The 26,835-nt window shown below is 49.4% G+C and overlaps 12 protein-coding genes and 1 non-coding gene across 13 annotated transcripts; 6 read left to right on the top strand and 7 right to left on the bottom strand.

Moving 5' to 3' along the window:
* Positions 1-774: 774 nt before the first annotated feature.
* Positions 775-2,695, bottom strand: BDR25DRAFT_384993 (uncharacterized protein; the record flags this gene model as incomplete). Its single annotated transcript, XM_033697907.1, has 4 exons — positions 775-865; positions 965-1,533; positions 1,581-2,522; positions 2,672-2,695. 4 exons carry the CDS (start codon positions 2,693-2,695, stop codon positions 775-777), a joined length of 1,626 nt encoding a protein of 541 aa, XP_033540046.1.
* Positions 2,696-3,083: 388 nt separating this feature from the next.
* BDR25DRAFT_298511 (general substrate transporter) lies at positions 3,084-4,901 on the bottom strand (the record flags this gene model as incomplete). Its single annotated transcript, XM_033689078.1, has 5 exons — positions 4,759-4,901; positions 4,368-4,709; positions 3,723-4,318; positions 3,471-3,669; positions 3,084-3,423 (listed from the first exon to the last, which is right to left on the bottom strand). The coding sequence occupies exons 1-5, from the start codon at positions 4,884-4,886 to the stop codon at positions 3,084-3,086; spliced, it is 1,605 nt and encodes a 534-aa protein (XP_033540045.1). The 5' UTR covers positions 4,887-4,901.
* A 160-nt stretch (positions 4,902-5,061) lies between these two features.
* On the bottom strand, positions 5,062-7,168 carry BDR25DRAFT_363101 (uncharacterized protein; the record flags this gene model as incomplete). The annotated part of the gene is made up of 15 exons (XM_033696685.1): positions 5,062-5,189; positions 5,262-5,338; positions 5,398-5,666; positions 5,731-5,862; positions 5,898-5,918; positions 5,968-6,003; positions 6,056-6,129; positions 6,167-6,194; positions 6,255-6,309; positions 6,352-6,420; positions 6,497-6,538; positions 6,627-6,714; positions 6,773-6,936; positions 6,980-7,017; positions 7,064-7,168. 15 exons carry the CDS (start codon positions 7,166-7,168, stop codon positions 5,062-5,064), a joined length of 1,326 nt encoding a protein of 441 aa, XP_033540044.1.
* Positions 6,726-6,815, top strand: BDR25DRAFT_t51. The gene has a single exon. It is a non-coding gene; the product is annotated as a tRNA-Pro (tRNA).
* Positions 7,169-7,308: 140 nt separating the features above from the next.
* Positions 7,309-9,230, top strand: BDR25DRAFT_273586 (alkaline ceramidase-like protein). Its single transcript, XM_033687362.1, has 6 exons — positions 7,309-7,469; positions 7,527-7,539; positions 7,594-7,654; positions 7,714-7,863; positions 8,265-8,546; positions 8,734-9,230. Exons 1-6 carry the CDS (start codon positions 7,396-7,398, stop codon positions 9,027-9,029), a joined length of 876 nt encoding a protein of 291 aa, XP_033540043.1. The 5' UTR covers positions 7,309-7,395; the 3' UTR covers positions 9,030-9,230.
* Positions 9,231-9,461: 231 nt separating this feature from the next.
* On the top strand, positions 9,462-11,106 carry BDR25DRAFT_338004 (Aldo/keto reductase). The gene is made up of 3 exons (XM_033693243.1): positions 9,462-9,821; positions 9,873-10,447; positions 10,499-11,106. The coding sequence occupies exons 1-3, from the start codon at positions 9,770-9,772 to the stop codon at positions 10,862-10,864; spliced, it is 993 nt and encodes a 330-aa protein (XP_033540042.1). The 5' UTR covers positions 9,462-9,769; the 3' UTR covers positions 10,865-11,106.
* Positions 11,107-11,273: 167 nt separating this feature from the next.
* On the top strand, positions 11,274-12,842 carry BDR25DRAFT_116034 (uncharacterized protein). The gene is made up of 2 exons (XM_033683640.1): positions 11,274-11,881; positions 11,940-12,842. Exons 1-2 carry the CDS (start codon positions 11,374-11,376, stop codon positions 12,749-12,751), a joined length of 1,320 nt encoding a protein of 439 aa, XP_033540041.1. The 5' UTR covers positions 11,274-11,373; the 3' UTR covers positions 12,752-12,842.
* On the bottom strand, positions 12,781-13,831 carry BDR25DRAFT_298505 (uncharacterized protein). Its single transcript, XM_033689077.1, has 4 exons — positions 13,792-13,831; positions 13,649-13,726; positions 13,486-13,593; positions 12,781-13,427 (listed from the first exon to the last, which is right to left on the bottom strand). Exons 1-4 carry the CDS (start codon positions 13,793-13,795, stop codon positions 13,120-13,122), a joined length of 498 nt encoding a protein of 165 aa, XP_033540040.1. The 5' UTR covers positions 13,796-13,831; the 3' UTR covers positions 12,781-13,119.
* A 909-nt stretch (positions 13,832-14,740) lies between these two features.
* BDR25DRAFT_298502 (uncharacterized protein) lies at positions 14,741-16,089 on the bottom strand (the record flags this gene model as incomplete). The annotated part of the gene is made up of 7 exons (XM_033689076.1): positions 14,741-15,230; positions 15,290-15,314; positions 15,368-15,411; positions 15,464-15,571; positions 15,620-15,736; positions 15,787-15,959; positions 16,015-16,089. 7 exons carry the CDS (start codon positions 16,087-16,089, stop codon positions 14,741-14,743), a joined length of 1,032 nt encoding a protein of 343 aa, XP_033540039.1.
* A 278-nt stretch (positions 16,090-16,367) lies between these two features.
* BDR25DRAFT_363095 (uncharacterized protein) lies at positions 16,368-19,191 on the top strand (the record flags this gene model as incomplete). The annotated part of the gene is made up of 21 exons (XM_033696684.1): positions 16,368-16,433; positions 16,462-16,515; positions 16,546-16,702; positions 16,761-16,794; positions 16,828-16,954; positions 17,009-17,064; positions 17,099-17,173; positions 17,216-17,364; positions 17,429-17,498; positions 17,535-17,633; positions 17,695-17,740; positions 17,824-17,884; positions 17,918-18,043; positions 18,108-18,249; positions 18,288-18,326; positions 18,358-18,397; positions 18,428-18,595; positions 18,643-18,690; positions 18,754-18,863; positions 18,926-19,076; positions 19,117-19,191. 21 exons carry the CDS (start codon positions 16,368-16,370, stop codon positions 19,189-19,191), a joined length of 1,893 nt encoding a protein of 630 aa, XP_033540038.1.
* Positions 19,192-19,219: 28 nt separating this feature from the next.
* Positions 19,220-22,137, bottom strand: BDR25DRAFT_307940 (uncharacterized protein). Its single transcript, XM_033690933.1, has one exon. The coding sequence runs from the start codon at positions 22,000-22,002 to the stop codon at positions 19,549-19,551; it is 2,454 nt and encodes an 817-aa protein (XP_033540037.1). The 5' UTR covers positions 22,003-22,137; the 3' UTR covers positions 19,220-19,548.
* A 218-nt stretch (positions 22,138-22,355) lies between these two features.
* Positions 22,356-23,194, bottom strand: BDR25DRAFT_307939 (uncharacterized protein). Its single transcript, XM_033690932.1, has one exon. It carries the CDS (start codon positions 23,106-23,108, stop codon positions 22,623-22,625), a length of 486 nt encoding a protein of 161 aa, XP_033540036.1. The 5' UTR covers positions 23,109-23,194; the 3' UTR covers positions 22,356-22,622.
* An 802-nt stretch (positions 23,195-23,996) lies between these two features.
* Positions 23,997-26,173, top strand: BDR25DRAFT_307938 (uncharacterized protein). Its single transcript, XM_033690931.1, has 4 exons — positions 23,997-24,721; positions 24,816-25,273; positions 25,326-25,694; positions 25,752-26,173. Exons 1-4 carry the CDS (start codon positions 24,109-24,111, stop codon positions 26,076-26,078), a joined length of 1,767 nt encoding a protein of 588 aa, XP_033540035.1. The 5' UTR covers positions 23,997-24,108; the 3' UTR covers positions 26,079-26,173.
* Positions 26,174-26,835: the final 662 nt, after the last annotated feature.

Raw genomic sequence — 26,835 nt, 5'->3', positions numbered from 1 at the left:
TCGTCGCGAAGTGAAAGGCGGGCTGTGGAAGCCCATAGTGACGTGGGAGCTGGGAGACTTCGAGTCTTTGGCGACGTGCAAAACTGATATTTAGCTGTGAACGTTGAAAGACCTCGTCAACAAAATGTTAGGTTAAACGCTTTCTAACTTAGCAAACGCTCAGTCAAGAGGACTAAGGTAAGACTCTACTCGCGGGCAATGTAAATTTTCTTAAATGAATGCCAAGCAATGGGAACCAAATAGCATCTACTCTTTACAATGAAAGCTCTGCAACATACACAGTATGCATACATATCATACTCTACCATAAAGTTTAAAACAACCTCCCTCTCCCCTATTCATCGCTTATCACTCCCTTCCATAGTTCCGCATGCAATTGCCCAGAGCTAATACCCTGAACCCACTCGCACCCTTTCTTCAATTGCACTTGCACTAACTCTATCGCAATCATGTGCCACTTGATCTACAAGCAGTGCAAGTACTATGATAAAATCAAGTACTACTCTGCAGTTAATTGCTGCGATGGCACTGAGTTCCATCCCTCGTCAAGACCGCCATCGAGTGTCTGAACGTTGAATCTTTAGTCAGTGTAAACAAGGAATATGTAGGGCGAGTAGGGAAATATTTAATGAGTATTTTTGAGAGAATGGCTATAATTTTGCTGTGACATTGGTGATATGGCGAGATAGCCTTATAGAAGGGGACGTCGAGGAAACAATAGAAAACGCAGGAACTGCTCGTAAATATAAATTTCGGAAGTGTTATTTGTGTGGATTATCGTGAGAGGTCAAATTTGAGCAGTACATTTGGTATGTCCACGCTGTCGGAAGGCATACTGTATGTGAAGTTCCAGAACTCGAAATTGCTATCGCATTTTAGCTAAGTTATTGTACACGACAACACGAGGATAGGCGAGGAGCTCTGCGCGCCGATTGAAATCAGGAAAATGGAAATGAGGACCTACTTGATCGTCTCCCCAGCGCCTCCAACCAAACCATTAAACGAAACTACATACCCCGGATCAATCGTCCCGGAAATATTCACACTCATACCTTCAACATCCGCCCAGCTGGCAACGTCACGCTTACCTGCCCTTGAATTAGTTCCTACCAAGAAAGTGAAGGTGCTAGTGCTGTTGCCGCTAGGGTAGGTAAGATTCAGTGTTTTCTCGCCTGCCACTGCAATCAAATCCATGACTTGAGCATGCAACGTCAACCAGCCAACGGTCCCGTCATTCCTTGCCCATTGAACAACCGCAGGATTGAAGCTATTGGAGCTCCTTGCTGGCCCACCGAAGACATTTTCAGAGAAAGTTTCGGAACCGATAGTGAGGTACGGGGACATCCAAGCGGTAATGTTGCGAGGGTAGGTGTCGTAGGGTGGCGAGAACGCGGAGGTCTGGACAGTGTGGGTACCAGGAAATGTCAAAAGTGAGTTAAAAGTCTCGTTGTCGATAAGGGTGTTGTGAAAGGGGGCGAGTATAGCCACAAGAGGGCCGATGGCAAAGTCGTCCTTGTGGCCCATGGCATACGGCTGCAGACAGGTCAGGACGAGTTGCGAAGGAACGTCTTTGAATATACCTTTGCATTGATGGGTGCATTTTTTTTCCCGACCAGTGTCCACATCTGCAAGGCAAGAATGCTTAGATACCTGTTCATATCATACCCGTAGCTTCGATCCCACGGCCCTGCCACATTCTTCAAGTTGGCATTATACAAGGAGCCCAGTGTAGCCCAAGTTTTTCTGATCATGTCGCCGCCATATTGCCCCATGGACGATGATTCCGGCATGTATTTCGCCCAAAGGGTCAGGGCAAACAGGGACACACCAGCATAGGTGCCTGAGTTGAACTCCGATAGTGTATTGGCTCGAGTGAACAGATCGATGACCTCTTTTGCGTAGATTTCACCAGCAGTAGTCATGTTAGACTCGTTAAGTCGTCGGCCCGTCCACCCAGTCACAAATGCTCTCATGATCGAAGGGTTGCTGTAAGCCGGGTAGAGATTATCATCATCAACTCCTCCAACACGGTAGCTATCGCCAATACTCGTATTATACAAACTCTCTAGCATATATTCCTGGATTTCATGCGGAATTAGATGCGGGAACTCCTCGAGTATCAGAATGAAAGTCGTTCCTATGAAGCCTCTCCAATTCGGATCCCAGGAATTGTAGATTACCGGCGGATACTGCTCCCTGCCGACGGTAGGTTCTTCAGGGTAGATTTGGTAGTCTCCATACCATTGGGAGCTGGCATTTTTGTGCTGACCATCGATGACATTCCGGATAATCCTCACCGCTTGCTCGACATCGTTGCCCTCGTTCCTGGCCAATAGTCCTGATGCATACCAAGCCGATGCGCGTGTTTCATGCGTCAAGGCAGCCGCATTTAGGGAGTAGAGATACCCTGTTTCGGTGTCGTAGTACATGTCCATCCAATTCATCGATTCGTGAAGGAGGTTGAGGGCGAAACTCAATGTATCATTGCGCCTGACATGGCTGAGAGTCCCACAGGACGCGCTCTGCAATAAAACAGGAAGAAAAAGCACGGATATCAGCAACTGGGCCATGTCTAGGAGTAGATACACGATGAGAATTAAGAACCAAATGCGACGCCATGATCTTAAACCCTCGATCGGACCAAGTCAACGGCTGTAACCACAGATGTGACTAGAAATAACCAAGAAATTGGCATTATGGATCAAAACACAATCTTGGGACCGTTTTAGGCTTGTGCTCCGCAAAGAGCGGAGTTGTGACTAAGTCTATGTCGGGAGAAAGAGATGCGAGGTCAAAAGAGCCCATGTCGATCTGATCCTCGTCGTGCACAGGCCGGGCTTCTTATTGGTACCTCGGTAGTGCATCTACCACGTGATTACTCTGGAAAAGGTTCAAGATAGGTCGACCAGCTAGAACGAAAGGACGCTTAGAGAACTTTCACTTCGGCTATCTACCAAAGGCTGAGATTGGTTCTAAATTAGTACTATCAAGAATCTCAAATTTTCCCCTACCCTATTCCACAAATGTTCTCCTTCGAATTCACCCTATAGACAAAGTGTATTGCGTAACTTACACCATTTTGTCTAGACCGTCTCCTTGTTGTGTTCTTTAGCCTCGGCCATGGCCATCTTTTCCTCCTCGATAACTTTGCTAATGCTTGCCCTTGCCTCACCCTTCGCTTGCGCGTTGACGACCTCCTCGATTTCTCTCTCAATACGAGAGTTGCCTTTCTTAGTGTTCCATGGATGTGGACCTTCACTACTAAACAGAATTTCGATTTCCTCGATTGTCTTGCCGCAAGTTTCTGGATATGTGAAGTAGAACTGAATCGCACCGCCAAGACACAGGACACCAAAGACGATAAAGAGTTTCCATTTGATGTTGAGGAAGGCAGGGGGGATAAAAAGGCCGATGGCAAAGTTGCTAAAGAATATTAGCAGTATACATGATCCTTGATGACTGAAACTTACAAGAGCCAGTTCCCAATTGCGGCAATACCCATACCCCAAGCTCGTGTCTCAAGAGACCAGACTTCAGCGGCATAGACCCAGCAAATGGGTGCAAGAGTAAGAGCATAGATGATAATGAGGAGGTAGGAGAAAGCGATGACGGTGTGAGCGGGAGCACCAGTCACTCGCATGACCACGTTTGCGTTGCCCGCAACACCCTCTGTTTGCATGTTAGCATATCACAAATTTAGTTCGCAATGTGGCGACACTTACCTGGTACGTAGGTGTAGTGGGCACCGAGAGTTCCACCGACAACGAAATGGCAGAAAGCCATAGCAATGGCACCCCATACCAATAGGGTCCTCCGTCCAATCCTGTCGACGAAAAAGAACATAAGGGTAGAAAAGATAATGAAAAGAGCGTATTGAACTCCAGAAGAGATCAGATTGATGTTTCCGGTCAGATTCGCCATGTAGAAGATGTACACCACATAATACGTCATGACGTTGGCTCCAGACAGCTGCTGCCAGGCTTGGACTGTGAAGCCAGCCATAGTCCTGCGCCACATGCCATTGTAAATGAACTTCCTCCATCCCTTTGGAGCTAGTCGTTCTGCAGTCAGGACAGTTATAATTTCCTCGTACTCTGCAATAACATATGGGTCGTCAATTCTACCGCCGGCTTGAATCTTGGCTAAAACATGTATAGCTTCCTCTGTTCGGTCCATTTTAGCAAGCCAGCGCGGGGATCGTGGAAGGAAAGGGAGGCCGATCATTAAGAATACGCAGGGCACAAATTGGATGCCCCAAGCGGTTCGGAATGAAGCTGTCCTTCCGCCAATGAAAGAGCAGCCATAACCAATGAAGTACCTTTCTGGATGTTAGCGGTTATCGCGGTAATTATTTTAGGGCAGCTCACATGAATAGAATACCCCATTCAATAGCGAGTTGCTGGATGATAATAATGGCACCACGTTGACTGTGCTTGGAAATTTCTGCTAAGTAGACAGGGACTTGAGAGGACGTGATCCCGACCGTTACACCGTTCAAGACGCGTCCAGCGATGAGCATACCACGACCATTACAGGCAACCTGAACCGTGGTTCCAAGCAGCCACCATAGGCATGCGAACATGAGAGAGTCCCGACGGCCAATTTTGTCGGAGATTGGTCCAGCGATGATTGACCCTACAACAGACCCAGCTGCCAAAGCCGAACCGATGGCTCCTTGAGCAACACCGGCGGGATTGTTGAAGTAATCGCTGAAATAACGTCAGTGAGCTAACCCCTACTTGGGGAATGAGAACGTACAGATACTGTGGAGTCCCAATGATCGCGCTCATCGACGAGATATCAAAGCCAAACAGCATTCCCCCCATGGTGGCCACCATGGCGAGGAAGTAAACATTGTAGATCTTCGGCAGCGAAGGAAGCTTCATAGTGACAGGCAGCTCTTGGTGTTAGGCGAAGAGAAGAGACCTAGCTACCTGTCGCACGAAGGTCGGCGCGGCGTAGCTCATATATACTGTACAGGCGTGAGATAAGAGCTTGGGGCCCCATCCCCCGCTGGAGGTCTTGCCTCATGCAACCTAACGAGTGCAAGCTCCGTGGTGGTTAATTGCATGTGCCGAGATGCATGGTCTTGCAACGGTGCCCCAAGCCATTCGTCAGCTCTTCTTCCATGCAGTTGTCATGTTGATCGTGGAAGCCGGGATATATTGCAGCGAACGGTTGGGAGGAGCCTTACCATTGGTGGAATTATATCGCAGCAGATCTGGGGAACGATGAATTAAGCATCGTGGATGTGGCCTCACCCGTCAGTGGCGTGCACGGCTCCAAATTCTCCAACACCTTGATTGCACCAAGTTTGAAGACGACGCTTGAACTCTCTCTATCAATCTCTCCTTGCGCTGCAAATTCAATGTTACATTAAAGTCGCAGTGGCGGCACAGCGCCGAGAAAGACGTGCGACGGGACCGCTGAGCAGTTTTAGTGATGCTTTGAATGGCGGGGAAGAGCTCGTCTGAAGTCAACCCTCCTTGGACACGGACCAGTGCCCAGCTCCCTGCATCCTTCCAACCCAGCGACCCCAACCTCTTGACACCCATCCCAGCTAAATACTCGGCGCTATTTTCCACCAAGAGCAGCGGGGAATGCGGCGTTTGGGTCAAAGTCACATCGTCAGTTCTCTTCGCAGTGGCTGATGATTCGACGGTGAGCTCACGGTTCTGTGAGGAAGATATTAACCTGTGTTTTAGACGCCATTCTACCACTCAAGTAAACCATTTCGGACAAACAGACCCACTTAAGTGGGAAAGAGAAGGGCCGAAGCCTCTTGCAAAGTATACCCCTGCTCAAGCCTGAGAGTTGCTCTTCCACGAACGATATTAGCGTTTGAACACGCTCAACTCTTTGCTGGTTGTCGTGTTCGTCGAGCCTTATCTAGATACGGGAATCCTCAAGGATGCGATCTATAGCATGTAATGTTAGACTGAATTCTAAAATATAAAGTCCCTCAACTGGAAAGGCATGTCTCTGAGGTGGGCAAACAGCAGCCTTTAGGAGGAAATCCGGGGGGGAAGGAGAGAGGGGGCCGGCCCAAACCCACTTCAAGTGCTTTCCCAGCGAGTGGAATGTATTCAGAACCAAGTGGGGTAGCGAAGGTGCTCTCGTCAGTCACTTCTCATTATTCTCGGCTCTCGCTGTTCCTCGACCTGACTCGCCCTCCTATTATCTAGGCCCTGTTCCTAAATCCTAACACCTCTCGCTAGAGTTCTTTCTCATGATAGGTCTTAGGTATAAGGCACTGAGAGCATCTTCAAAAAGCATATCACAACCTGGTTGGGTCGCTGAAACCGGGTCCTTGGAAGTCATAATGCAGGTTTCCATCTCGATGAACCTGACCCCTGATGCTTACCACGGCGCCGGGCTCTGATCATTGCAGTCTCCTGGCAAGCGTTGGTATCACCATTCCTTAATCACGTGGAGGCATCACCAGCGAGTTTGTCCAAGACGTTTCCCTCTTTCCTGACCTCTTATATTATATCACAACGTTGGCGGAGCGGTGCTAGTATTGTGTTTGAATCCATTGCTTCACCACCCTCATTCTCCTTCAACCAGTCATATATGTTTGCTGTTCCTTTGCTGAGGTAAAAAAATGCTCAAGCTTAACCGTCTACTATTGACCGCCCATTCCCATACGCTCCTGCTTTCCCAATATCTCATTGGCGCCAGTATATAACTTTTGGTTTCGGATTTCTCTAATAACTACAGTCGGCGGGTTCGTGGTCTAGTGGTACGATTCCTGCTTAGGGGTTTTGAGAACTTTTAGATGCAGGAGGTCCCGAGTTCGATCCTCGGCGAACCCCGTCTTCTTCCTTTTTTTGTTGTTTTAAGTACGGAAGCGGTGGTTTGTTTGCAGCGATGAAGTCTATCCAGTTCGTGTTATTCCAGAAACGAGGAGCTATTTCCGGCGCTATTTCCGGAGCACTGGATATCCCCAAGGAAGACTAAAGTAGCATTCTTTATTGACTATGCTTCAACTATCTTCAATATGCAATTCTCTCTGCACTATATGATAAATTCAAATCGAACAGTATGCTATGTGAAGGGAGACAAGTTCGAATCTGACCGTGAGAACTTGCGCTCTTAAGAAGAGCGCAGACCTACCCAAGCTTTCCAATAATATAAAATAACACTCATTCCTCTCCATATCTGCCATTGTCGATATCGAACATCTAAATCCCGTCCATCTCAAACTGGCATGGCCCCCGGAAGATCCCGGTCTGTAATTGGTCCAAGCTCTAAGCTGCAGCACCACACCACACCACAATTGATACCATGGAAACTTCCGAACTTCAGCCTCAACACTCCACTGCTTCTACACCGCACATTCTCACTCAACTTCTCCTTTCCCTCAATCTCTCCATTTGCACAACCAACCGTGCAATGGACTTCCTCCGTAGACCGTACGCGCAAAGCCCCGGGACGGGAGTTTGGGGCCCTCCAGATTCAAATCAAAAGTAAGTCTCGGATATCTGCGGTTTTGAGATTTGGGCTCTGTATTGATGAATGCGTAGTTTCTGTGAAGAGGTTTGATTATAGGCCATTCAATTGATGGGTTTGTGTTTGCTGAGGCTAGGGTAGGATTATGTGATTACGATGTACATCGGTGAATTCATGAATACGCTTACAAACCTCACTTACAGTACGTTCATACCTACATCTTAAACACATTCTATTGAGTATGTATGCCTGATGGTATAGTTATTTACGGCATCCATGGAATAAGACGAGTGCAGCCTCGAGAAGACGGGGGCTTGTTCTCGACGTTGGCGTTCCCGTATTGGGGACTCGTGGGCGTGGGCATATTGTCAGGTTACTATCACGCAACATTGAAATATCACAGCCAGATGGGTAAGTCATTGTTCACCTCTGTCGTGGTTTTCTTTCCTCGCGAATTTCGGAGCTTGTGGTTTTCTAGTTTCATAATTGTCGTGTTTGCATCTCATCGATCATGTGAATGTAGCTCTGGATATGAGCATACGAGCCCATTTCGGAGCTTGGAATCAGAGTCTCTGGAACCCCCACCAAAAAAAAGTTGGCTTCTTTGATTTTCAAATTTCAAGCGTAATCAAGTCTCATTGTGCTACTATTTCTTATATCTGGAGAATCTAGCGAGATTTCCATCGCACATCGACTACAATTCTCTAAACTTGACACAACCTTACAACCCCTAGTTCAACATCACCATTCCCAATCCTCCTCTCCTCGTAATCCCAATAACTCTCAATAAAATGACTAACCCCTTACCACAGGCGACGATCTCTCCATGCTCCTGGCCGCAGGCTCCATCCTCCACCAAGTGCTCACCTTTGGCGCCCCTGGACCACAACGCCTACGCACAACACTTCTACTACTCGGGATCCTAATCCCGATATCCGTCTACCACTGCTGGGCGGACGAAATCCTGGTCCACGTGCTAACTTTCGGCATCATGGTTGCAATCGTGGGTCGCAAGATCCGAGGGCTGATAAGCCAACGTGTAACGAATCCTGATGCGAAGAGGAGATTGGGGGGTTTGGCTACCATGGGGATGGGTGAGTTTGATTTCCTTACTTTACTCTTGTACTTGAGTGACTTCATTTCTTCCTCTTCCTCTTCCACAAAATCCCCGTTCAATTCCCCCGATTTTTTCTCTTGTGAGGTTGCGTTGGACTTCCGAAATCACAGCCCGCTAGGTAGGTAGACCTGTGTCTGCATTGCTAACCCGCCCCTTCTTCCCAGGCAGCGGCCTCTTCGGCTACTTCGTCTGGAACATCGACATGCATTTCTGCAGCCAAGTCACAGCTATAAAACACCGTCTCGGGCTCCCGTGGGGCTTCCTGCTCGAACTCCATGGCTGGTGGCATATTTTGACTGGCATTGGCGCGTATGTTGGAATGGCGTTGGTGGAATACTTGATTACGATGGAGGAAGGGAAGACGGATAGAGTGGAGGAGGGGTTTGTTTGGCCAGTGAAAAGAGTTCTGAGGGATTTGGAGGGGAGAGAGAAGGAGAAGAAGGAGAAGAAGGGGAGGTAGTGGATGAATATGGAGATGGAGATGAGACAGTAAGGAGTAAAGAGTTGGGACGGAGAAGGATAGGAAGATAGATGTAATTCGTACATATAATCATGGCTTTCCTGGGTAGAAGGATAATCGCACCACGTAGCGCAAGGCAACATAATAGCGACATCCATCTCGTATATAGACGCTGAGAGAAATGAACAAACACGAAAGTCAAAGTAAACACCGAAGAAGCTGAAGCTGAAGTCGAAGCCAAGATCAGGCATACCAGCACACCCCCTCCGACTTTAACTCACCCACACATCTCCGGTCCCCCAACAATCGCCCGGCCCAAGCCGTCCGTTCTCTTCTCTGGTCCGGAGGCGTCGAACTGCATTCCGCATGAGTAAAATCGCCGGGGATTACATCGGCCGTCACATCTGTTCCTTAACTCCATCAATCTCCCTTGTTTAGTCTGGAAGTCACTGCGTGATTTATTGGATGGCGGAAAGCCCCGCTGAAGTGGGGTTGCTGCACGGAACGGAAATTTCGCGGGTGTAGAAGGGGAGGGCACTGACGACGTGCACTGTTGCTTTACTTGATGCCTGTGAGTAATACCACAGTAGGTCTAGGAGTATATAAATTGTGCTAGGCCAGGCTTGATGGGTAGTTTTTGCAGCTTGAAAGCTACCCTACTACCCATTGATTGTTCTTGTCAAGGCCAAGAAATACTACATCCCATCTAAAATCCACTCACCGAACCTCCAGCGGACACAATGGTCAAGCTCGTAGGCAAAGAAGTCGGAACCATTGGCTATGGTCTCATGGGTACAATTTACTCCCCCACCTCCCTCCAGTCACCACACTAACAGTCCTCAGGCCTAACATGGCGAGCTAAACCACCTTCACAGGAGCAGTCCTTCAAAGCCATGCGCACTGCCCTCGCCTCAGGAGCCAATGCCTGGAACGGCGGCGAAATCTATGGATCTCTCGAACGGAACTCTCTTCATCTCTTGAATGAATACTTCACCAAGTATCCCGAAGACGCGGAAAAGGTTGTCTTATCTATCAAGGGCGGCGTTGTCCCTGGTACGATGAACACTGATGGTAGCAAGGCAGGCGTGCAGAGGAGCATTGATGAGTGCTTGAAGGTACTGGATGGCAAGAAGTTTCTCGATCTGTTCGAGTGTGCAAGAGTGGACAAGAAAGTACCAATCGAAGATACTGTTAGCTATATTGCGGAGTACGTCAAAGCCGGCAAGGTTGGCGGAATTAGTCTGTCCGAGGTCAACGCGAACACGATTCGCCGCGCTGCAAAGGTGCACAAGATCGCGGCAGTGGAAGTAGAGTTCTCGCTTTGGGCGACAGAGATCTTGGAGAATGGGGTAGCGAAAGCATGTGCAGAGCTTGATATCCCGATCATAGCGTACTCACCTCTTGGGCGCGGGTTCTTGGTACGTCTGCCTTTGGAGCAGCCTTGAGGTTGAAATACTGACATTCACTAGACCGGCCAGTACAAGTCTTACGACGATTTACCTGCAGACTCGCATCTCAAGATATTCCCTCGATTCCAGCCAGATGTCTTCGACGAGAATCTGAAGCTTGTCAAGGAGGTCGACAAGGTTGCGTCGAAGAAAGGCTGTTCACCAGCGCAGATTGCCATGGGCTGGGTCTTGGCTCACAGCAAGAAGAATGGACTGCCAGAAATTCTTCCCATTCCCGGAGCGACCACAGCCGAGCGGATTGAAGAGAACATGAAGCCTGCACAATTAAGCGAGGAGGATATGGACGTTATGAACGATATCCTGAAGAGGTTCCGGCCTATTGGCGACAGATACCACCCTGCTGCAATGGCTGCAGTAGAGGGATGAAGGTGTGGAAGAACAGTTGACGGTTGAGGGAAAGACCAGCCATCTGCAAAATGAGATTTGATAGTCAGTTTATTTCTACCTTGGTGAAGTTCAGAACGCAGATTTGGAAGGTTGAAAGCAAAGATCAGATCAAGTGTAGTGTATTGTTTCGTCCACACCGGACGCCCACGAAATGTTCGTTGTGGAGAGTCCATTATCGGTATTGCAGAATTTGCTTCATCACTAGAGCTAAAAAGAGACACAAAGAGGAATTGAGACATACCTTGACAGAATAATAGGATATGGGGGTGACACCAGCGAGCAATAGTGGTGGTTGGGAATGTTGTGAATGTTGTGGTGTAGGAGCGAGAGAGAGCGTGCAGAAGAAAAAGATCTCGCTGTCCCTGGCCTGTGCACTTACCACTGCCCTCGTAGAGTCGTGGGACGCGCCTTCCATCTACTTCCTACCAACCCGCCCATTCGCGTCATAATCACACGCACTCCTTATCACCGACCACCTGACCGCCACAATGGACTCCCCCAACTCGGACCTCTCTGACTATGCCTCCGACGACTTCCCCGAAGACGTCAAAGGCCGCCGGCTCTCCTTCGAACACACCCCCGACCACGACACCTCGTCTGGTCGTCCCAGCAAACGGCCCCGTCTCAATCTGCGTGCAAACTCCGACCCTCCAGCGCCCGTCATGGCCGCCGCCGACGACTTTGGTGAGCTCTCAGAAGATACCGATGGCTCTGTGCCTGCGTCTCCACACCATCCTGGGATGAGCGCCGACGATGACTACGGCCAGGACCAGGTCACGGTGTGTAAGTGGGAGGCCTGTGAGGCTGGGGATCTGGAGAACATGGATAAACTGGTTGAGCATCTGCATGATGACCATATTGGCGTCAGGCAGAAGAAGTATAGCTGTGAGTGGAGTGATTGTACTCGCAAGGGGATTCCGCATGCGAGTGGATATGCGTTGAGGGCGCATATGCGGAGCCATACGAGGGAGAAGCCGTTTTATTGTACACTCCCTGGTAAGCCATTCCTTTCCAAACACCATATACCAGATGACATAGTAGCTGATGATATCAGAATGCGACCGCTCCTTCACGCGCTCCGATGCCCTCGCAAAACACATGCGCACCGTCCACGAAACCGAAGCACTGCGCCCCTCCGACCCCGTCCCAAAACACCACTCCTCAAACCCCCTAAACAAATTCCAACGCCTCAAGCTCGTCCTCGGCGACAAAGCCCGACACCAGCAAGACAAAGGCTCAACACCTGCATCACCGTCCTCCCACCCTCCCAACAGCGCAGGTGCCGCCTCAACCCAACCCCCAAGTACAGACACCGAGTACTCGCACAACAATGTCATGTACATGCAAGACCTCGCGTCCCCGAACGCCCCAGCCATGGTCCAATTCCCCCCTGACATGAACTTCACCCCTCACGAGCTGTCCCTCCCGGCACCAGACCTCTTCCGCCTCCTCCGCAGACAGCTGCACTGGGCAACGCAGGAGGGCGAACAGCTCCGCGCCGAAGCCGAGGTTCTAGAGAAGAAGCGGAGAGATGAATGGGTTGCCAAAGAGCTGATTCTGGAGAACCTCATGGAAGCTGAGCTGGCGCAGACGAAGCGACAGTGCATGGAAAAGGAAAAGGAGATACTGGATGAGCCCGAGAGCATTGGGCTGTTGGAAGAGGATGTGGCGCCGAGCAAATTTTTGGAGATTAAGCCCAAGGCGGATAGGTTGCCGTGGTGGAGGGAGGAAGAGTGGTTGAAGAGGCTGGTAGAGGGAAAGGATGTTAGAGAGGGGGTGCCTGAGAGAGAGGTTCGTACGGTGGAAATCGCGCCGCAGGATGTGGCCGAGAAGACAATTGAACAGGTGGAGAAAGAAGCGGCTTGATGTTGCATGTTATTAACACCTGATCGGTCAAAGTCGCTGGTGTTTGACCATCTTGTATTATGTAGCCATACTAATTCATACCTGGACGGTGTTCTGCCAGCTTCTGCCATCTTCTGCCAGCCATTTGCATCGAAATCGCTGAAACATTTCTCGGCTGCAGTATCACTTAGAATCCCGTGTTGATGATAGGTAATATACAGATGTATTCGGCAAGTCCAGCGCTTTTGTTTCTACAAAACACCTTGAATGCACCATGCCTCGTCCTAACTCTTCAATCCATCCATCCAGTGCACCACACCAGATCTCCTCAAGACCCACACGCATGGACAAAGAACTCCCTCGCTCACCGCTCTCTCCTTATCCAGTTCTCACATCCCTTTCTTCCCTTTCCTCTTATCCGCCTCCTTATTCTTGAACGGAAACCCACTGGTCCTCTTATCCGCACCCGTCTTCCGGCTAATTCTGCCGTCACTCGTCGCAAACAGAATACACCACAGCCCAATCGCACACAGCACTCCACTTCCCATGGTTCCAAGACCGAAGGAGAAGACTCCTGTTTGCGTCCACATGGCGTAGGTGTAGGAGGCGTAGGCGGCGTGGAAGAGGGCCGTTATGGTGAGGGTGGGGAGCGCGTATGGCGCTTTGGGGTCGGAGGCGTCGGTTGAGGTGCCGCCGGCTGGGAGGGGTTAGGGTTGGATTGGAGTTGGGATTGGGGTAGAGTGATGTTTCTATACCTTCTGTGAGCCGACTAGAAAGCGGCACCGAGCCTGTGAGTAGGACACTCAAGATGCCGATTGTGATGAGGGAGAAGCCGAGGGTGCGGGAGAAGTAGACCTCCAAAGCTGAGCCCTCATATTAGCCTACCCAACCTTTCGCACGGACAAATGTTTAACGTACTCGTCGCTTCTCGGACTGTTGGTGACAGGAGTGTGGCGATCATCGTTGGAGATGCGATCAGCGGCAAGGCTTGTAGAGCTAGTTTGCAATGTCAACGGGAAGTACGGGGAAGTACTAGGATAAGAGGAGAGATAAATACGCACCCATCCAGCCCGCAGTAGAGTAACTGTAAAAGTAGTAGACCTTTCATCGTAAGCGTTGTTCATTCTTCCAAATCTTCTCGTATCGTACATCCATTGTTGCAGTATCAATTAACTCAGAAAGCAATCAGGATCAGGGTCTTCACTCAGAAGGGTATGTAGAGATTGCGAACAGCCAAACGGTGAGATGAGAGAACAAAGGTGGAGAAGTATTTAAAGTCATGAGATGAGCTGGAGGGGTGGGAGCTACCTTGCTCTTTGACCAAACGGCTACGTCATTTTCATTCGTCAGTCCAAGCTTGAGCCTCGTTTGCTGGATTCGGAAGCCGGCAGATGCGCTAAACTTTTCTCGGTTGAGATGTTCCCAAAATAGATTGTTGATATGTTGCAGGGTTTGATGTTGGTGTTGTGAAGGCTGAGGGAGAGGGATCGAACGCAAGTATTCATTGGAGGGACTGGTAATTCAGTTCAGAAGAATTTTTCTGTCGAAGGCCGTGAGGATGCGAGAACCCGGGAATGACTCGTCAGCCGTTGAACTCAGTCCAATCCTTCCACAATCTCTTAACGAGTCTCGAACGGACCACGCTCAAATCTCATCATATCGCCAGTCCAGGACCACACCGTAATCCATATTTGCATACGCGCCGCCTGTCCTGGAATGTCAGATACCTCCAGCAGCACTACCATCGTCCCACAAGCAAGGGTCATTCCATCGGAGACACCTCCGAGAAGCCGTTATGAAACTCTGCTCTCAATGAAGTTTGGCTCGACGCAAATATCGCAAGAGCGGAAATCCGACATTACATCTCCATGGCAAGCCATCCGAAGCCACCAAGCGCGATTCATACCTCTATTCGTCAACACCAGAACTGTCCCATTTAAACTGTACGTTAAAGCGGATAAACGTTCATACAACATAGGTGCTCAGTCCCGAGCCTTCCCCTCCCGACTTCTACCGCTTCGCTGAATGCGCCGGCAAATGACCCATAATCCACTCCTCACTACCCCCATCTCCCTTCCCACTTTTCTGCGACCTAGATCGTGACCCCATTATCTCCTCCTTCGCCTCCCCATGCACTATAACAACCTGGTTAACCGCAATCGCATTCATCGGAACCTCACTCCCTACATCCCTATCTATACTTCCACTCGAGCTCGCCCAAGCATAATTTCTCCTGTCTGTATTCTCCGGACTAACTGTCTCGATACTGACGGCATGCTCCAACTTCCTATCCTTCACCTTGCTGAGATTCGAAGTATCGGAGAGGGACAGGAAGGGGAAGGGGAAGGCTTCGGCGTGTGTGGTGCGGCCGTAGTGGGTAGGGCGGGTGGCGTTTGTCTTATAAGAGGAGGCGAAGAGACGGGGGAAGATGACGGTGAGGACGGGTTTGACGCCGGACATGCAGCCGCAGATTATGCCCAGGTTCATTTCTATCGCCATGCTTGGGGGTGAATGAGTGGCTGCGCGTGTATCATGAAGTTAGGGGACGTTAGAGCTTACACAGCGTATATAATTGATGCATGCCCTGTGGCGGATTAGCATGATCTGAGGCAAGCAGAGCCCGGATGGATTTCTTACAGTACAGATCGAAGGAGTCAAAGTAGACCTCAAGATAGTACATTCTGCAAACCCTCATCAGTGAATGCGCTTCTCGTCTACGTATAGATACGGTACCTGCAGATGCCGGCAACACAGACCGTGCATCCCACGGCAAAGATAGAGATGAGTCCAATCCTCTGCTTTAGTGGAAGATGGAGACTCCAGAGTGGTTTCGCAGGCCATCTACATCAATTAGCTTAATTCTGCGTCGCGTATTCTCGGAATACAGACAAGTAGATCAAGAAATCGCTAAGACTGTTTAACGCAGCGATCGAGACTAGAGTAGCACGGAGATTGATACAGTGTTGTTTTGCTGAGGCATCCCAATAGCCTCGAATGGGCGTACACCTGAATTCTTTTCAGTTTGGGTTCTTGGGCTTGCAGCGAATTGAGCTTACTGGAAGAGCATGAGGAAAATACATGCCGCTGTATATAAGGTTACGAATGTGCTCAATGCATAGCAGAAGATCTTGTTGGATCCCGATGGAAAGAGTCGAAGGTACGTCAAGCATAAAGATATCTTGGTGAGAGAACACGAGATAGGAAACAGAATATCGGATCCAAAAGCCATCTGTGATGTCCATTGAGCAATGAAGTCATGATTTGTGACCCGTTTGGATGCATACCTTGTAGTATGGCGTCGCCCACTCGGGTTTCTGGTCCCAAATATGCAGTCCTAGGCCGTATTTCAGGGAGACCATCGCCATAGCTGATACAGGGAATGAGAATATCTTGTCCACGTCAGCGATATCGATATGACGGTCAAGGGCGAATACGTACCGCAGCGACTCCCATCATCCAATCATCCAACCCCAGTGCCTGTCGTAGCACGCCTTTCCCGTAGAAGCGTGCGAGAGTAAATATGACAACCAGCACCATTGTTGAGACTGTCAGCCCAATTACAATAGGGCCCCGACTCTCGGGGTTCACAAAGTTTGCCTCTGGCCATTTGGCCATTTCCTCAGGCGTTGCGGCTGCCATGTGCGCAACTCACAAGGCAGTTCAGTCAGGCTGTGATATAATGAAAGGAAATCAAATGGCCGGTGTCCTCAGCGACGATTCTGCTCGATTAGATAGAAATATATGAAGATCATATCAGAAAGGAGGAAGACGCAGAAGTATTAGAGGTGAATAGAGATGAACATACGGATCGACAGTTGAAGAGACAGGGGAAGAGATCTGAGAACAGCAACCAACCTGAGACATTTGTACCCTTGGACAGCATTCCAGTCCCAATGGGATGTCTTTGTCTTCATTGGATGCGAAATTTGGAATATCTTCTAGCATCCCTGTTCTACCAGCCCGTCATCGCGGGTTGCGGGTGAGAGCTGTGAGGATCTTGTGGCGTCCGTGACAAGAGGGACACCTTGAGTCGGCCTGCGCCTCTTGGGAGATGGCAGCGTATAGTGAAGAGCAAGCATGACTGGAAGGAATCAAAGTTGGGTTAGTTTTCAGGGGATCAATGCGTGGACTTCGTACCGCCCCCATGGGGAAACGAAGCTAGGTGCTCGTAATTTCGTGGCAGAGAAATCAACTAGCATTCGGAAGTCGTACCGATATCCGTCGGTATCGCTTTGGGCATCGAAAGCGGCAATGATTCATCAATCGGTCCGTCTTTAGAGAGTTGAAACTCGAGTGGCCGCAACACGCAAATATGACAAACCTCACAGGAATTCGTCCACTTTCGCCAGGCTGAATAATAGGACTCAGAACTAAGAACCTTCCGAAATCACCGCAAACAATGAATATTTTCACCACTGATCATAAGGCGGCGGTTGTTCTGGAGTGAGGAGACAGCGTGTTAACGGAGCCTAACTGGACTGTCAGGAGGGCTGATTCCGGAGATGATGAATACGCGCACGCAGGGTTTTGTGAGGGAATCAGAATAATTTGTAGATGGTGTCTCCAAGTGGCTCAAGTGTCAGATACAAGTGTCTACTGTTGCGAGGGCATGAAGTTGAGCTTTGAACGAGGAAGTAAACTAAGACGAGCGGTTCCCCATGTAACAAAGACTGTTGATCGAAGATCATAGGGAATGAGGGCGGGCGAGTGACGACAGCGATTGGAAAGGAGATGCGCCGCGTAAACTCTTCCGAGATCGAAGCAACAGGTCACCGCCGCAGCTAAGATCATCCCGCCATCCAAGCTCAAAGCTCAGGTATTTGAAGATTTCCAGACTCCATGCATTAAATAGCTGCCTGAAGATACCTCAACTATTTAAAGGAGCGTTGGCCACGTGCATGCTGTCCGTGATAAATAAATAAATCTAGTACGAGTATTTGATTGGCCTGACGGATTTCTCAAAGAAGTCGGCCAAGGTTCGTTGTCACTCCTCCATCTATCCCACATAATGTGTATATACAAAACTTTTTTTTCCTGTCTAAATTATTCCACATCCCTCATACCTACACAACCCCTCCTTCATCACCGGTCAGCATGAACCGATACGAAAAAACGGGCATTCCACAGGAGAAAAAGCGATTATATTGCTAGAAAGTACTTGAAAGAGGCTCTTCGAGCTGCACGAAGAAAGGACTCTGCAGCTATCACCTTCCCAGGAGAATCTTCGAGCCACCCTTCCGAAGACTCTGAAAGCGGAGAACACTATGAGAACTGCGAAAAGCTGTGGACGCCGTGAAAGCCGTGAATTCCTTCGTAGAAAATAGTTCCTAAAGAAGCATGGGACTGGAAACTGAAATCGGAGCTGTATATCTCTAAGTTTTGGAAAGCCAGGCCCCCCTATCACCTATGCCCACCGAGAACAATACCAGTCCTCTAATGACCTCCACTATTGTTCTCGCTCAGATGACCATGCACTACAGGGCTCACCTCAACTCTCCCGCCACTTCTAACAAGCCCTAGTCATCACAGAAATCCATGAGGGCATTCTGCGAACCAGTGTAGAGACGCGAGTGACTGCTCAGAGCGTCTCATCGCAGTAAAGAGAAGTCATTCACTAGACCATGAAGCCACTTAACCCAGAGGAGGATCTCTCGAGACGATATCCTTGTGGCACAATTGGCCTTGGGGAGCCTATAGACCCTAATCTCTCCTGGCGGTAGCCACCTGACAAGAAGATTCAAACTGTTCGGCAATATCCCCGGCTTCATGGGCCTACTCTATTCATTAGCACCCCCCGATGATATTATCTATCTCTCAGCATGGCTCACTCAAGCATACCAAATTTCAGCCAAAGAGCTGGCTAATGTCCTAATTTTTCTCGACAGCTAAAGATATACGGTCGGTCTTGGTAGACAAGCTCAAAAGTACGAGTTATGAAGACAAGCGAAGACTACAGCTACGTCCACCTGGATCTCTTCCAAGCATTTGGCCGTCTATTCCGAGCCTTCCACGAACCTAGATAGCCTAACCAAACTCAGTTCAAGGCCAATTCCTACTTTACCAACCTGTTTCCTGACCGAGTCGCATTTCAAAATGGTAGATACGATATAGCGCTATGGCCTTCGACATTGCCGTGCCAGAGACTGGCTGTTGATTAGCCCTCTTTATCAAAGGCAGGAGTCGAGTCCACCGAAGGTTAATTCCTTACCCGCCACCGATTAAGTCACTCAGAATTCATCTATTTGTCTCAGAACCAGACCCAGTTTGCCACACACGCGTAATGCCGATGAAGGTATTGATGAGAAAACATAGAATACGAATCAAGGGGTTGCCGCCGGTTCTTGAGGTGCTCGATAACTAAATTATGGAGACTGAGAGACTGTGAGAAGCAGTTGCAACAGGAGCTAGAAGCAGGATGTGTGGCATGCCCAAGGAGCCTCAAAGATAGCGATATACTCTAAGGGAATGCCTAGGGGTGTCGGCTAAAAGTTAAAGGAAGCCGCTATCAAAGTATTTCATTTTTGTAGGCTAATTTCATGCAATATCCAATCTACAATTCAAAAAAAAAGGCCAACAACCCATTGCTACATGTATAAAGGAGGTGCTAGTACTCCTTCTCTGTCAGTATTGTCCAAATTATCCCAGATCCTATAAAAATACCAGTCATATATTCCTGAACAGGCTCTGATTCGCAGTGAATGTACACCTGGCTTTGATTTGTGGCAAAACGTTGAGATGCTAAAGACTCTCATCCTAAGTGTGGAATATTCCCATCCAAATACCACGAATCCGCCTGCCTCTCCTTTTCCACCCGTAGATTACGCGGGAACAATCTTCTCCGAAGGTGGCAGTCTGGCCTCATAATCCAGTTTCAACAAGCATCCCTGTCCCTTCTCAATTTTTACCGTCCAATTCACCTCTCCATTCTTCTTCAGCTTCGCTACCGCATTACCCCACATCGAACTCGAGCTCGTCGACACGGCGCCGCTACTTCCCTCCTTAGCCGACACACCTGTTTTCACTGAATCCCCTTCCTTGACGAGGCCTCTGGGGGTTGTGATCACGATACGGAGTCTCTCGTCCTCGGAGACAGGGATTTGGTCCAGAACGAGGAGTTCCACGGGCTGCGATTTGGTGTTGTTGAGCCACACGGAGCGCGTGAAGACCTGTGCACTTTCTTTGCTGAAAATGATACCTTGCGTACTGCGGTGGACGATCGGTTTGGGGTAGTTGACATGAATCGCTGGGTCGACTCCGAGCGATAAATTGAAGACTTGCCCGGGAGATACGCGCGGTAGGTTCATGTTTCCGAGGAACGAGCCATCGAGTGTGACGCCAGCTGAGCCCCTGAGGAGCGTGACCATGCTGGATGGGTTCCGGATTTTAGCGCGGAGGAAGGCGGCAGAGCGGAGCTTCGGGACGCAGATGTGGGAGAGGTGGATGTTAGATGCATTCAGGGAAGCGATTTTATGGCGGCGCGTCATGGACGATGGGATGAGGGTGCGGACGCCGGGGACGTCGTAGGTTGCTGTCAAACCGCTATCTTCCCAGGAGGATTCTTCGAATTCGATGGCGGAGGGTTGGTCAGCGGTATCATCGTCCATATCTTCAATAGTGGGGTCGTAGGTATCACGCTCGTTGTTCGAAGTGCTTTCCTTCTTGTTTGTTCGAGCTCCGAAGAGTGAGGGGACTCTACTAGATCTTCGGGCGCTCTGAATGCCTGCGCTGAGTTCGATATTCGCTCGCTCCACTTGAGTCTCCGTATGAGAAAGTGCTGTCTCTTGGTGGATTTGAGGCCCTAGCGTTTGCTGTGCTTGCTCGTAGGGATTGCTGGAGCCGAAACCGGGGTGGAAAGATCCCCCTCCGCTCTTCCTGGAGCTGGCCCCGAATAAACCGCCAGCATTTGGCTTTGACTGCGCCGCTTGAGAAGCCTGTTGAACCTGGAGCGGCCTCTTAGAGTGCCAGGCTGGGATGAAGTTGTCGTCTAATCCAAACAGATCCGATCGGTTGAAGAAATCTGTGGTCTTAATTCCGGCACGAGATTTGCGTGCTTCTTCAGCGCTGAGGAGACCACCATCGCCGTTATCATACCGAGACAACTTGATACGCCAGGCGTGCATAAATGGGACGACATCGTCAAGCCCTTGGTACGAAGTCTGGGAGGTGGAGAAGGATAGTTTGGCATCTTTCCATGTCTCTGATGTCCTGTTCAGGAACTCGGTTCTGTAGATGATTGTCGCAGACTTCTGTAACGATGAGATGCGGAGGTCGTAGCGCGGGTTCCACCCAGCTTCCTTGGTAACGTATGAGAGGAGGAGAGAGATTGGGGTCTGGGTGGCTGACCCCTCTATCTCCGCGGCTTTCGATCCCTTTGCCTCCAGTCGGGGTGATTGTGTGAGGGTAATCTCATCTATCGAGCCGCGGCGAGAGGAGCTCGGAGTCTCGAGCGATGCACCCTCGAGCAGCAGCGTTATCTTATATACCTTCTTGGCCCAGTACCGCAGTCGCTCTTGTTTGACATACTTAACTTCCTTCTTCTTTTCAGCTTTCTGAAGCTCCTTGCGACGTCGCTCCTTTGCTTTCTGCTTCTCGGCCTTCTCCTTTTGCTTCTTCCCTTCCTTTCCCACTTTCTCTTTCTCATGGCCTTTCCGTTTGATTTGCTTCTTCAGATCGGCAAGCTTCTGCGTAGCAGTAGAATGAACCTTGAAGATGGTCGCTCGATCTTCCTCGTATTTCTTCAGCAGCTCGTGGATTTCCTCAGGGCTATTGTGCTCAGCGGTGACAGACTTCGCAAACTTATCCAGCGTCGCCAAACGCTCCGTAGCCGAGTTCTGAGTCTCAATGGCCTCCAGTACCCCCAATTGTAGATTCTTTAGCTCATTAGATAACTTTTTAATGCCTTCCTCTTCGTCATCGCTGTCAAGATACTCGCTACCATCGCTCTCTTCATCGTCCGAGATATCTTCGTCGTCTGGATATATCTCCTCAAAAATGTCGCGGTTTGGAACGAACTGGACAGTCATATCCGCAATGGTAGCAGCTCCTTGGCCTTCGATCTGAATCGAGTGCTCATCAACGGTAGGCGAGAGTCCGTAGATCTCGACTTCGTTCGCTCCAGGTTTTAGTAAGACATTGTTGATCTCTCGGGTGATATGGGCCCTTGTAGGATACAGGATGACTGATTTAGTTGGCAAATCTTTTATGTTGAAGATTTGTTTCGAGGCATCGGATGGCATGTTTGCATCAGTCTCGAATGTAGTATTTCCGAACATTTTAGCAAATGAGTCCTGACGCGCTTCAAGATTGTATGGGTAATTGCAAAACAAGATGGATTTCGTTGAACAGTAAGGTTTAGGAATCTTTAATTTTTGAAATCAGACACTTAACGAGACATTATAAAATGCAAGCTGATGGAAGGCAACAGTATTGAGTGAGTAGGCAGTGAAGTTTGGAACTCAGCCGCTTCTGCCTAATCCCGAAATGGCCGGGTGGCACAACATCTCGCCGAACCACAACGGAATAAAACGAGGTGTGGAAATGAGAGGAAGGGAGCCCCTTGTGCTCTCTGAGAATGAATTCAATGTGGCGCTAGTGAATACTTCTGAAATTAGAGGCCTATCTTGGGCACAATATCTGAATTTCCCTACGGAAAGCTTGTCGTGATTGGAATTCATGACGGGGTTGTTTAGATGGGTGACAGCACACAACTCCGAGCCATTGCTATTCTCGATCCATTTTATTTGTACTCTACAGATAGAAAAGTCCCTCCTTGGTTAGGGTTAACCCTCTTGCCCTGAACGAAGCAAGCCCTTGACTGTTTCGCCATTTTATTCGTAGATGCTCTTATCATTCCATCGCTTGATTTCCTTAAATCCAGCGCCCGACTGGTACTCTAGAGACCCGCGCCACCGAGAGCCTTTGCGGCCTTGAAGATAACTCTGAAGCAGAGTCCAACACTAGCAATCCAAAGCCCGCTTCGCAGAAGAGTCGGGCCTTGCGTCGTATGGGTAAGATACACACTGGTGTATGCTAGCCTCAAGGCGAGATATAGCCCTGCAAATCCATTCATACCTCCAAGACCTTCCTTCTTCAAGCCGGCCACATTACCAAGAATTACAGCAGTGGCAAAGAGTGGGAGATTCTCCATTCCATTTGCATGGCATGCTTCGGCGCGCTCGAATGTAGCGAATGTGTCGGCATCGAGACGCTCTTTCAGATTCGCCTTGAGGGTGGTCGAGCGAGGATTGCGATTGTCCCACTTGAGGAGGTTACCCTGAGTGGCTACATATTCTGCATATGCATGTGGAAGGAATGAGAGAATATGGTAGGCAGGTAGGGCTAAGATGGAGGAGTTGAAATCGCCAAGGAACGAAGTCATGATGAATGTTGTTCGCGAAGGAGCTGCAAAGAGCGAAATAATGAAGAGATGTTGAATAGTTGAAGGATCTACCTTTGTAGCTAAGGATCGAGGTTGGGCGACACGACGGTATGGGTGATCGCGGCTTAAGTGTGTGTGGGAAAATGGGACCGGGATCGACTGAGGTGGCGCGACACCTTACCAAAAATTCCTTCTCAGACCACGATGTCATCTTTGTGAATGAGCAAATGTGATTCCTTTCGAGGTATAACGATAAATCCCTCCGAAGATGAAGTTTGAAAACTTCTGCTTTGGTTTACTTGCGTCATGAGAAGGAGCAAGCAAGCTCGCCTACGAATGGGCCTGTCCTCCTTGAAAGGAATACAGTGGACCTCAACAGCACTGTAATATTTAATGGAGCTTGTATCATACTATGTCATGCATGAGTACGGCTGGTGCTTGCAAGAGAAAGGACGAGTTCAGCGACTCAAGCTCTGGACTGCTGTTCGGGGCCTCGGTGTTGAGCAAGAACAAGTATAAGATCGGAAGAAGAAAGTGTTGTGAGTTTGTACCTCATCCGTCAGTCATCTGTGATGAACAGGAGGAGAGGTGTTCGTGCAACCTCGGAGAATTTGTGGGTCCTTGGTTCAGGAGAGTGAGTATCTGCGAACCCTAAATCGATCGCTGGTTGGCTACATCGGGCGAGTGCAACAATGAAGCAACCACGAGCGCCACTCATCCGCATGTCAACCTCCTCTGGGCAATCCAGCATCAGACCTAACGCGATGTCCGCCTGCATCTTAGATGAGTCGTCCCGCGATATCAAGGCTTCAGCCTAAGCATAACTACTTGTGATCAGCCACATGAGGGCTGCGTAGAATGTCTGACCTTGCCCTTGCGGAGCACGAGCTCGCGTCACAAGGGCCTTGACTGCGAGCCTCAACATCAAACTTAAAGCTCATCTACGCACTAATGGACGCAGCACTAATACATCCGCACATCAAGAACTGCTTCAAACATCATGGCCGGCCCTTTTCGACCTGCATCTCCTGCGGTTGATCTATCCCCGTATTACCAGGAACTAAGTGACGACGACATCACGGAATCGTTTAGGAACTTCGATGACGAGCGAAACTTCGATCTTTTTGACAGGCAGACTCGAAATCCAAACAGTAGCAACTTTTGTATAGACTTCGGTGACGACGACGCTTTTTGTGCCTTTGACCTAGGCGCTGATTCCTTTTCACGACTGCTCCAGACACCAAGGCCCCCGAATCTGCATACGAGATGGATCAATCTGTGGCAGCCATACAACCAGAAAGATACGCTTCATACGCTAGCGAAACACTATGATTTTAGTCCTAGATTACTCGGGTTCATGTGCTCTGACCCAGTACCTCCGAAGCCAAAATCTTTGCAGTCGAAGAAGAGCTCGTCAACACTTCGATCTCGGGGGTCTAACAAGTCACAAAAGTCGCAGGGTTCTTCAAAGCAGACCTCTTTGGATTCTGAAGAGAGCATCGGAATGACGGAGATGATGCAGTCAACGCAGTTGGAGCTGGTTCGCGATATGAGCCACTATCGTATGGTCGACGAGGTTTGGCATTGGTCATCACTAGACTGGGGCAGGCGGTGTAAGTCTTTCATGCCTTCTTCGTCTGAGATGGGATTGCGTGATAAAATTCTCTGCGATTTATCACGGCCGGGTCTTGCTAAACTACGCTGCAGTTATTTGCCTCGGATACAACACTCTCCACAATGTACGGACAAACACCCCAGTCGAGCACGATGACGAGACCGACCAGAGCAGAGACGTGCCGTATGCTAAACGGGTATGGAATTGGCTTCTATTGTGCGCCGACAAAACCGTCATCTCGATCACAGAAGATCCCTTTCCATTTAGCGACGGCAACTTGCGGGCACAGGAATTAAAGACCCTATACACAGTTAGAAGAAATTTAGTAAGCGTTTTTCGGCAATTGACCAAGTCTCCCACGCCTTTACGAGAAAGTTCCCTGGTCATGCTACCTATTCGACATCGAATCGGAAACAGTGAAGAAGAAACTGCCCACAGACCTACAGACTCACCAGGCTTATTATTCTATTATCTTTTCGAGGATTGGTTTACGACATATAGTCTTGTGGCTAGGCGCGAACACGGCTATGCTGCTGAATTGGATCGACTGGTAAGACGTTTGCAACCCTCTCTATTTCATCGGTATTCTGACGACTCTATAGCGACGAGAGATGCTTGTGAAAGCAAACCTCACCCACGTTGACCAGCTTCACCATATCGGGTGTCAGCTGAAAGTGCTCCAACGAGTCTATCGAAGCTACGAACTCATCATTGAACGAGTCCTCAAAAAGCAGGAGGTGACTCTGGCATCACTTAAGAACTCGCACATCGTATCTGGATTCGATTCTCTAGCATCGTCTACTGCACAAGTTGCATCCATGCCGCAAATACCCGAAGCAGAGAGTCTATTGGGAGTGTCGCTCAGCTCCGCCGCTCGAGTTCGGTTCGAAAGGCTCAAGGATCGCTTACTTCTGTACGCTTTGAGCGAGATTCAGGAATGTATTGACCAGAAAGACTCTTTGGTCATGATGGTAGGCAACCTTCCGTTCCATCCCTCAGCTGTCTATACCCCAAGCTAACGCCGACAGAATTTCAACCTCATTGCTATCAAAGAATCCTTCAGTGTTGAGCGTCTCACGCGTGTAACCCTCCTTCTCGCCAAAATTACCGTCGTCTTTATGCCCGTCACATTAATGACTGGCTACTTCTCAATCCAGTTTTCTGGTGTGGAGTTCACAGTGAAGAGCTACTGGTGGGCGTTCGTGGGTATACTGGGTTTATCTCTAGTTCTAGTATTTCTGTTTAGCTTCTTCAGCGGTACCATGGAGGGTAAAATCATCTCCCGCCCGTGGAGCCGCATGGCGTATGACATATCCAAGAGATGGTTGTTGCACCGGAAGAGAAAGGGATGCTAAAAGAGGCCAACATTGGGGTAGGGACCCCCGAGAAGCGTTAGAGCTCAGGCAGCTCTGCATGCTCAAACGCATCGCTGTCCTCTTGTATTTTACTGTAGCCTGAAGTAATGTCAGTCTTAGCCACTCGCTTCCACATGTTCCGCTTGCGTAATACAACGGTTTGACGATTGAGATGCGTTTCCAAGTAGAGATATGTTACTTTTTCTTTGCGAGAGAGATGACCGTGGCGGTGCAAGTGGCTGAATAGATCTACTATGAGAGGATGCTTTCATTATGCTCGTATTGATTCCATGGCCAGCGCCGTGCTCGAGCAGACCATTTTCATGGCTCGTGGTAAGAAGGGACTTAATGTCCTTGGTGTCCTTTGGTCTCTCCTGCTTGTTCGAGCCTTTCGAAAAACCCAAAAAGTGAAGGAAATGGACGGATCGCATACAAACGATAACGATGCTTTGGACGCATCTTCTCCATGAGGCTGGAAGGCTGTACTATCGGCACTGGCAATGTCTCACATGAGCAGCGTCGTCTTGTGCACATTCAGGTGGAGAGATGCAGTGATGGTTGCCTGCGGTTCCGAGGCTCGCGCTAGTAGCGTAACGTGTCTTCAACGAACCACCAGACACTTAAAAGAAGTCTCTCAGTAGAAGGGAAGACTCACGCTGCAACCCCAAAAATTGTCTCCGCAAAACCTTGCACAATTCGTCGAGTCACGTGCGCGGGCCTGAGAACAGACCTTCCAGGATCGGGTACGCCGAGACTT

Source organism: Lindgomyces ingoldianus, assembly GCF_010093535.1.
Source record: "Lindgomyces ingoldianus strain ATCC 200398 unplaced genomic scaffold BDR25scaffold_62, whole genome shotgun sequence".
NCBI lineage: Eukaryota > Fungi > Ascomycota > Dothideomycetes > Pleosporales > Lindgomycetaceae > Lindgomyces > Lindgomyces ingoldianus.
Note: the sequence above shows the minus strand (reverse complement) of the source record. Positions and strands in the feature narration are given on the sequence as shown.

What these genes read in the sequence shown, in the direction of transcription:
- BDR25DRAFT_273586 (XM_033687362.1), top strand. Translation starts at nt 7,396, where the DNA reads ATGGACTTCCTCCGTAGACCGTACGCGCAAAGCCCCGGGACGGGAGTT. An exon ending in GAAATATCACAGCCAGATGG is followed by an intron (nt 7,864 to 8,264) that starts GTAAGTCATTGT and finishes CCCTTACCACAG; the next exon opens with GCGACGATCTCTCCATGCTC. An exon ending in TTTGGCTACCATGGGGATGG is followed by an intron (nt 8,547 to 8,733) that starts GTGAGTTTGATT and finishes CCTTCTTCCCAG; the next exon opens with GCAGCGGCCTCTTCGGCTAC.
- BDR25DRAFT_338004 (XM_033693243.1), top strand. Translation starts at nt 9,770, where the DNA reads ATGGTCAAGCTCGTAGGCAAAGAAGTCGGAACCATTGGCTATGGTCTC. An exon ending in CATTGGCTATGGTCTCATGG is followed by an intron (nt 9,822 to 9,872) that starts GTACAATTTACT and finishes AACAGTCCTCAG; the next exon opens with GCCTAACATGGCGAGCTAAA. An exon ending in CTCTTGGGCGCGGGTTCTTG is followed by an intron (nt 10,448 to 10,498) that starts GTACGTCTGCCT and finishes GACATTCACTAG; the next exon opens with ACCGGCCAGTACAAGTCTTA.
- BDR25DRAFT_116034 (XM_033683640.1), top strand. Translation starts at nt 11,374, where the DNA reads ATGGACTCCCCCAACTCGGACCTCTCTGACTATGCCTCCGACGACTTC. An exon ending in GTTTTATTGTACACTCCCTG is followed by an intron (nt 11,882 to 11,939) that starts GTAAGCCATTCC and finishes TGATGATATCAG; the next exon opens with AATGCGACCGCTCCTTCACG.
- BDR25DRAFT_298505 (XM_033689077.1), bottom strand. An exon ending in AACAGTCCGAGAAGCGACGA is followed by an intron (nt 13,594 to 13,648) that starts GTACGTTAAACA and finishes ATGAGGGCTCAG; the next exon opens with CTTTGGAGGTCTACTTCTCC. An exon ending in TTCTAGTCGGCTCACAGAAG is followed by an intron (nt 13,428 to 13,485) that starts GTATAGAAACAT and finishes AACCCCTCCCAG; the next exon opens with CCGGCGGCACCTCAACCGAC.
- BDR25DRAFT_307940 (XM_033690933.1), bottom strand. Translation starts at nt 22,002, where the DNA reads ATGTTCGGAAATACTACATTCGAGACTGATGCAAACATGCCATCCGAT.
- BDR25DRAFT_307939 (XM_033690932.1), bottom strand. Translation starts at nt 23,108, where the DNA reads ATGACTTCGTTCCTTGGCGATTTCAACTCCTCCATCTTAGCCCTACCT.
- BDR25DRAFT_307938 (XM_033690931.1), top strand. Translation starts at nt 24,109, where the DNA reads ATGGCCGGCCCTTTTCGACCTGCATCTCCTGCGGTTGATCTATCCCCG. An exon ending in CTGCTGAATTGGATCGACTG is followed by an intron (nt 25,274 to 25,325) that starts GTAAGACGTTTG and finishes ACGACTCTATAG; the next exon opens with CGACGAGAGATGCTTGTGAA. An exon ending in AAGACTCTTTGGTCATGATG is followed by an intron (nt 25,695 to 25,751) that starts GTAGGCAACCTT and finishes TAACGCCGACAG; the next exon opens with AATTTCAACCTCATTGCTAT.